At 39.3% G+C, this 8938-nt stretch overlaps 1 protein-coding gene across 1 annotated transcript in view; it reads right to left on the reverse strand.

The window, feature by feature from the left end:
• Nucleotides 1–1331, reverse strand: part of spon1a (spondin 1a) — a 72009-nt gene extending 70678 nt beyond the window's left edge. Inside the window, exon 1 of the mRNA XM_028581331.1 lies at nucleotides 769–1331. Coding sequence (XP_028437132.1) covers nucleotides 769–1003 — 235 coding nt within the window. The 5' untranslated portion in view covers nucleotides 1004–1331. The remainder of the gene's footprint in view (nucleotides 1–768) is intronic.
• Nucleotides 1332–8938: the final 7607 nt, after the last annotated feature.

Genomic DNA, 8938 nt, shown 5'->3' on the forward strand with positions numbered 1-8938 from the left:
GAGGATGTAGCTCACATAACAGCAATTATAATGGTTCAGTCTCAGCCAGGCAGTAGGCTTTTATCAGAAGATGTTTAAGTGTTTTTATGCATTTGCAAATCGGCAGCACATAAAAGAATGTTCATTTACTTTGGGGAAACTTAAACTTGCTGTACTTGACAACTTTATCAGAATCTTGGGATGGGAAGTAAAATAACTCGCTATTACCAACTCCCCACTTTGAGCTAATTCAGTTATTGGCTTTGAATGATATGGAACTATTTATAATTAGGCAAAATCAGAAAATAATGAACTAACCGCAGTGCAATATATTCTCAAGTCCAGAACAGCATGGTTCTTTGAGATTCACAGAGCAGATGGCGCATGCAGATCCAAACAACTTCCACTTTAAACAAAAGCTATAAGATCGGGGACTGCTGGCTTTTTAAAAATCTGTTTTAACTATGAAAGAGAATACCAAAAAGCATAGAAGAGTTTGCAGAGGGATTTAGCTTCATATAAACCTTTTGAATTTTTCATCATGAAAGTAAATTGTTGTCACCTTTGGCTATAAATAGTTGAAATGCAAATTTTGTTTTTGGGATGCAGGAACCATCTATTTACTAACCAAATATACTTTCACATACTCGCTTCGCAACAAAAGTAGACCCTGTAGAAACTTATATTAAGTTTGCATAACCTACTGACCGTAGACTCGTATTTATTTCACAATGCGTACATAGTGGAAACCACCGCAGTGTGCGTAAAATCCGACGGATAAACACAAACCTCTGTATGTGCTCCCTGGCTGATAGCTCTCCGGGTCTCCCTCAACGCGGAGGCGAAACTCGCTGTTGCCCTCCTTCCGATTGCTCTGAGCCCGTAATATCCGACTACAATACCCGTCTCCCTTCCCGGCTCTCTCAGAGGGCTCCTCGGTGAATGCAAACATATTGCACGCTGCGATGGAGATAAGGCAAAGCAGGAGAATAAAGCGCGATTGTAGCCCGGTTTCTGTCATCATGTAGGTTTCCGAAAGCCAAGTTGATGCGCGGAGATGAAGGAAATCTTGTCAGGGGGAGAATGAACGTTTGTTTAAGCTCCTGTTTCACTCCTAAATGAGAACCCAACTTGCCAACTGCTGAAGTAGATTTCTGCTCTGGTAGGAGGGTAGATCCATCCTGGTTTGAGTAACAGAGAGCGAGAAGGAGGAGTGACTGGGACGCGCTGTGCTCTCTCGCTCTACCAGAACTGTGTCGCTGGTTAGACTGAGCAGGAGAGCAGAGGTTCGAGGAAATGGCCAAGAGAGGAATGAGCGCTGTGTGTTTGTCTCCAAGGCCACAGCTATTTACAGACAGACTATAGAATACTCTGAACCAACAGACTGAGAACAAAGACAAACATTCCCACCAATGAGGAGGACACGTTGGACATACTTGAACTGAACTCTCAGTGCAGGGTGTGTGGTGTGTGTGTGTGTGTGTGTGTGTGTGTGTGTGTGTGTGTGTGTGTGTGTGTGTGTGTGTGTGTGTGAGTGTGTGTAGTGTGTGTGTGTTTGTGTGTGTGTGTTAGTGTCATTACTCAAGAGCCATAAGGATGACACGAACACACACAGAGACACACAAAGGAATTGATAAAGTATGCTAAACGGTTGTCTACGTGACTGATTAAATGATAAGTGAATTGATGAATTTCACTCAGTGAGATCAGGCAAAATAAGGTTAGTCATTGTAGTCAAATCTGAGTATAGGGTTTTTTTTAAGTTTGGGACTAAAAGGAACTACTGTCATGATCAACACAAGGAATATGATTTTACAGATTGTTCAGTACACTAGGGAACTCTCAGAGAATATTGATCCATCTCAATAACATCTGAAAAAGGCAAGGCAGCTTTATTTGTAGAGCACATTTCAGAAACAAGGCAATTCAAAGTGCTTTACATAAAACATTAAAGAGCAGTTAAAAACATCTGGTAAAGAGAATATAAAAACGGCTAAAATAGAATAAGACAGGTATGAAATACAAGAATAAAAGTTACAGTGCAGTGTAAGAATTACTTTAAAAAGGAAATCAAAAAGAAAAATGAATTAGAAGAACAGAGTTGCAGCGTACCTGCAGTTTTATGGGAGTTGTTTAGTTCCGACTCTGGTGACAGACAGCTGATCCAGATGATGGAGAGTGTTTGTATTGGACCATAGTCCCCTGGTTATATGGTTATGTAAATTAATGTGTCGTCCGCATTACTATGGTAACTTCTTTAGTTGTTTTTCATAATCTGAGCCAGTGGAAGCATGTAGATGTTAAACAGAAGAGGCCCCAGAATGAAGCCTTGGGGAACTCCGCATGTCATATTTGTCCGCTCAGATGTGTAATTACCTATGGAAACAAAGTAGTCCCTGTTCTTTCAAATACAGCACTGAGATCAAGTAATACTGAGACTGAAATGTCGCCACAAATGGATGTCATTGAAGACTTAAACAAGAGCCGTCTCAGTCGAAAAGCTGACTGGAAGTCATCAAAACAGTTGTTTAGTGACAAGAAAAAGTTAAGCTGTTGTAAAACAGCTTTTTCAAGGATTTTACTTAAAAATGGAAGGTTTGATATAGGCCTATAATTGCTCATTAGTGACATGTCTAGATTGTTGTGAGTGGCTTTGGCAGAATATCAAGGCAACAGGAGGAGGATTTCAGATATGGTTCAATATTGTCCAGGTTTTTATGGTTAGTCACGTCAAATTGTGTCATGGTATTTGAAGTGATTTTATGTGGATACAGGAACAACACATCCTGTACCTGATATGGAGGCACTGACTGCTTGTCTAATTTTCAGATTTTTTTCAGTGAAGGAGGCAAATTCATCGCAGGCCCTGGTGGATAAAAGTTTAGATGCTACTGATACTGGAGGGTTTATTAACCTACCGACAGTTGCAAACTGGCATGTGAATTAACTGCAAAAACACCTTGCAGAATCACTGTACACACTTACAGTTATGTAGATTGTAGCACTCTGTATACACAAATATTTTAGCCATAGCTGCATGTCTCTGAGATGCCAATGTCTGTCTGTGGTTTGGTTCATTCACCACTTTGGTGCAGACTGAAATATCTCGATGGATTGTCATGCCATTTTGTATAGAAATATTTTGTATGGACTGTCATGGTCCCCAGAGGATGCAACCTATTGCCTCTGGTGCCCCCTGACTTGCCTGCTAACATCTGACATTCCCATCAGGCAATAAAAACTCATACATTTTAAAATCTTTTTCAGGTGAATTATTCTTATTCATAAGCTCTGGAAGGGACATGCATGCCTGTTAGAATTGGTTTTATATGATTATTGGATCAAATGTAAGCTTGAGCTGTCTCATTTGTCATTATTCTCTGCTTTTCGGTTTCTTCCACCCAGCTTTGTCTTTTTCACGGTAACATATGTACACACACGTTTTCAACTTTAGACCTTAAATCAGAATCAGGAATCAGAATGTAAATATAGTTCAAGTACAACTAAGTGCTCTCTGTCAGAGAAAGTTTCCTTTGTGTCCAGGTATGATGTAATTTAATACATATAATACATGAGTGTTTAGAGTAACCATTAATCAAGACATTCATTCACATTTGTTTTTTTTTATTTTATATTACATAGTATCCTACACTGATTTATTAACTGCTTGATTCAGCAATTAAAAGCTAATAAAATTAACCATGCATTGTTTGGCTCAGTAACAGAAACATGGTGATTTAGTGGGGGTTTCAAAAGTTGGATTTCACCCACTTGCTGCCCATTTCAAGCCTTAACGATTGAAGTTAGCACTATTCTTGAAAACATAGTTGGGTTAACCAAAACCATGGTAGGGAAACTACCTTATAGTAGACTAATCACTTTTTAATCTATCACATGGTTTACTTTACTTTGACATTCTGTGTCTCATTAACAGGCCAAGAAATAAAATATCTCCTGATCGCTTACTGCCTCTCTCTTGTTACTGTATCTTCCTCACCTTCTTTTCTGCCTCTTTTTTCTCATTTCCTTCTGCCTTCCAAAGTGTTTTGGTTTTGACAGTTGTCTGTTCACCACAGTTCTCCAGTCACAGAAATAAAAACATGACACGTTACACAACAACACAACTCTGAGAATGAAACGATAAACTGAAAAGTGTTGATGTAATCCCTCTTGTTTTTTTGCCTCTTAATCTTGCAGAGGAGGAAGGCAACATTTTATTCTTTCTGACAATTTCTTGCAACAGCCCCAGAGTATTCAAAAGGGTCAGCAAGCATGTAATGACAATGTAACCATTTCTGATGGGCAGTGACAAATAGAGAGTGGCTACGCTCTGGGCATCGACCGCTGGGTTGATGGATGGATGATGGGAGAGGAAAGTATAAGAGTCTGGCTAGCAGAACACTGCACCAGCAGGTGTCATGAAAGCATTTTGTCTCACAGCCCTGCTGAGCTGAATCCCTTCACCACCTTCAGTCCTCAGGTTACTCTCTGTGTTTTTACATAATACACGATGCATCGGAACAATATCCACAAGATCCTCACATTCCCTTTTAACAATGATAGTAAAATGTTACCCAAATTTTCAGACATGCACCTAATGAATTATATAAGCGCTGGTGACTCTCCAGTTGAAAATAAACAATAGCTCTTGATTCATAATTTAAGATTATTTTGACTTCAGCCTTATATAATACATGTTCATAAGTGCTGTAGCTCTACATTGGGCACATGAAAACTTTTGCAGTTTAATTGTTGCATTCCTCTGACACATTCTGCATGACAATAAAGTGAGCCGGAGTCTGCAGTTACTGAATGTGGATTTCTATACTCAACACTCAGCAGTTGGATTTTTTTACCCTTTAAAGAGGTGGCAATGTTTCAATGCTTCATAATGTTAGAGAAATATGTTGTGACCAGGGCAATCTGCTTCAAATTCCTGAAGTAGTCAAAAAAATGTGAGGAAGTTGAATGAGTTATGAGCTGTCATTCCCTCAACAACTATTCTTGAGTTGCCCTTGAGTGGGGCACTTAGCCCCCCAACAGCTTCAGGGGAGCTACTCAGAGGCAACAGTAGGAGACTGTGAATGTACTGCGTCACTACCAGGTACGTGTGTGTGCAACTAGGGATGTCAAAAACTGCAATGCTGAAAATAGCCTTCACTTTTAACTGACCTTTTCGGGTCATACAAAAGTGATTTAAATGTTATTAATAAAACATTAGCAGGAGAGTATTTTGCATTTTCGTGTTATTTGTTACAACCCCAGCATCTAAAGGCCTTTCTGCTGTGTTCACACCAAACACTGGGCGTTACTCAGGCATGTTTGACCGAGGGATCAATTGTGTTTATTCGCATTATTCACGCAAGCCGTGCCAGAGGAGTAGCGGCTCCACATAGATACCAACGACGTTTCTTTCCGATAACAACCATGGCTGTGGAATTCCAAGATACGTGGGAAAACCAAACGCTGTCAATTCTGGGTTCACAAAATCATCTGGAGGCACACACACAGCTCTGTAAATTTCACTGCCCACAGACAGCTACAATACTATTTTCCTCCAGTTCTGATTGAATAACATCAGTGACAGTGAAAGAATCAAAACGCTGATATGCTTTTGCGACACAAGTTGAAATGTTTGCCACTTTTAAGTTGCCTGGCTCAAAGTCACATCTTTATATTTTCATAATCGCTTCACGTTCGGTGTGAACATCGACCTCTCTCTCGCTCTTTTTTTATCTTCTCTTATCCTTCGCCTGTCAGCTGCACCAACCAATTAAAAGTCTTACACACAATCACACACACACACACACACACACACACACACACGTATTTGTTATGGAAGATACATTATTATCATAGAAGTGGGAGGCCTCAACCTCAAGGCAGATAGCCACCCACCTAGAGCCTGGTTCTAACCGAGGTTTCTCCCGGTTAAAGGGGAGTTTTTCCTTTCTTTTATCGCTAAGTGCTTGCTTGAAGTGGGTCTCTGTAAATTCAAGCAATTGTTCTAGACCTCCTCTATATGAATGATATCATGAGATAACCTTTGTTGTGATTTGGTGCTATATAAATAAAATGACTTGACTCCCTTCCAGGCTAGACTCTTTTATAATGAGCTTTCTTATATTCAGTTTCACAAAGACCTAAACATTGTTATCAATTTCATGGAGGATATGAGACACATTTATTCATGTTAGCAAAGATATCATTATAGCAGAAATTTCCCTCACACACCCTGTTGTACAGAGACTCACTATAGTTTCTTCACTAACGAGCCTGTGCCTCACCAAGCAATAGTCCCAAGCATAACCCCACATAAAACATTTTTGTCGTGTGTTGTATGTTTCCAGTCTTTGTGCTAAGCTAACTGGCTGCAGGTGGTATTCATATTGAATGGACTAACATCAAAATGGTATCAATCTTCTCATCTAATTCACCACCAAAGCAAATAAGCATATTTCCCAAAATGTCCAACATTTTTAACTGTTTTTAATTTTGCCAGTGAAATCTGTTGTATATATGTATGCATGTGTAAATTCATACAATAGGTGTGCATGATATTCTGCATGTGTGTATTTACAGGAATATAACAGGGTTTTATATCTTTATGAGCAAAATCTCATCATTACCCACTCTTTCTCCACACGCCTCTGACTGGTGCTTTGCTGTTTTCTGAGAGGAATAGAGGTCAAGAGGGAAAATCAAATTAGGCTTTCATTTGATCGTGGTGGAACAGGAGAGCCTACTCATTAGCAGCTGAGCCCCCCGCTGCCAAGTCATTAAGGCCATATGCAATAGCACTATATGCAGAGAACCTGAGAAGATCTGCCGTGTTGTTTCCACTTAATTTGAAGGAGAAAGGGAACCAGTTAGAGGGTAGAGACAGGAAAGAAGAAAGAAAACGTATTTGACTCCTGTCAGAAAGTTGTCGTCCTTAAGCATTAGTTGCAATTATGTATAGTTTATCCATTTCAGACATATATACTTCACATCTGCAGGCTGAAATGTATGTATAACAATGACTGGCATATTCTGAACTAGTGAATTAATGGTCCTTGATGTATTAGAAAACAAGCTCTGATGTCACTCAGCACAGTTAAGCAATCATGGTCTGCAGAGAGAGTTAATGTCTTTATTTCCAACCTGGCTTCACGCATCCAGGACCCCCATCTACTTCTTTGGAGGTAATGCATTTTGATGCCCATCTAAAAGCCTGAGTGAAACATGTGCTGTTGGGAGGCCAGCAAGCGTACGGGGGCTATCACAAATAATTACAGTCAGCCAGAGGGTGACGGGGATCGCCAGGTGCTGGGGCCTGCTGAAGCATTACTTATTAAATCCTGTCTTTAGCTCTTAGGAGACCCGGGCCATATCTAAATGGCTTTGAGGAAATCACACACTCTGTCAGGAACTATTACGTTTCTGTCTCAGAAACCGACTGTCTCAGCCAAAGTTTTCCACTAGTCTATGGTAGGCAAAATACAGTGTTTAGCTGCTATAGACTGGCTCAGTAAAACCTTTGCATGAATGTGTTTGGACAATGATATGTAAAATCTGGACTATTAAGGGAGTATTCTAATTCCATAAAACTGTTATGACAGGTGTCAATAAGTATAAGTCAATACACAGGCTAAAACCCACACACAATAATGACAGACTGAAGACCCAGGATGGTAATAATTTAATTACATCAATTTGCCAGTAATTGAATCTAAAAGTGGAATCGTTTATTTTAGATGTAGTCCTTCAAATAACCTTAGAACAGGAAAAAAGTAGGCTACGTATAATATATATTTAGTTACTGCATCTACAGCTTACTCTGAACATAGTAATGCAAATACTAGATATTAAACTGAATATGAATCTTTGATCATAGGTAAAAACTGACCATGTGATGTCATGCTTGTAATAACAGATATTTAGATTATATCTTTTAGGACTGTGGCACACAATGTCCTTATAAAGTTGAAGGCCAAGACATCCAACTGTATGAGGTCTGGTTTAAATGTCACATTAACATCTATGCTTTTGTGCCATAAGTGCCATGACATTCTCCAACACTGGTCTGGGCAACAGACCATCATTAACATGCCATTCAAAATCTCTATCCTGTTGTACAATAGGTCTGTCAATGGATCACATCAATTTACAATGTATTATGTTTTCTCAAAAAGGACTATTATGACTTCAGGGACCTGATACTGTATGTTCCACTTGTTTATGATACTTACCATTTTGTTACCAGCATTTTCAGAGTGGCTTTGACCTTTTCTCAGCCTCCACTTGCTGATGACCTTTAGTTAGGAAACCGCACAAGTTATCTGAAGACGCTCTTGTGTTCTCTCTTCTGGAATGTCATGCCCGGAAGCACTTCACATCCTGTATCTCTCATCTTAAACACATCCCCCCACACACTATTACCACTCAAAACCATATCAGAACACCAACTAATTTAAAAGCTTATAATAGACACAAAAAACACTATTTGATAAGGCGGGCACTTTTTTTCAAACTAATGCAAATTGTGGACCTAAAAAGAGATAAGAATAGTACACATAAATATCCACTACCTACTGTACAGCACCTATCAGCCTATTCCCTTCCATTTTAAGTAAGATCAGTAAACCAAAAGCAATTCTAATTTTAAAACATCTGTGTTTGGTTTAATGTCTCCACTTGCAATATAATCTTACTAACTGTATTTGTACAGTAATGAAAACCGAAAAGTGCAAAACAGTTTAATGGTAAAACGTCCTTTTCAATTACAACATGATTATATGTAGTTTAGGTTAGGTACTTTCATATGTAGAGTGATGTTTCAAATTATGACCTGACTCTGCGTCAATGTAGCTGGCTCTGTTGGCCATTTTGTAGCTTTTGATGCTCCTACAGTAGTGTAAACATAGCATTACTGTCCCCTCATGCTACTTGTCCATCTTGTCTCATCTTATTTTGCTGG

The sequence above is a fragment of the Perca flavescens genome, chromosome 1, assembly GCF_004354835.1.
Source record: "Perca flavescens isolate YP-PL-M2 chromosome 1, PFLA_1.0, whole genome shotgun sequence".
Lineage (NCBI taxonomy): Eukaryota > Metazoa > Chordata > Actinopteri > Perciformes > Percidae > Perca > Perca flavescens.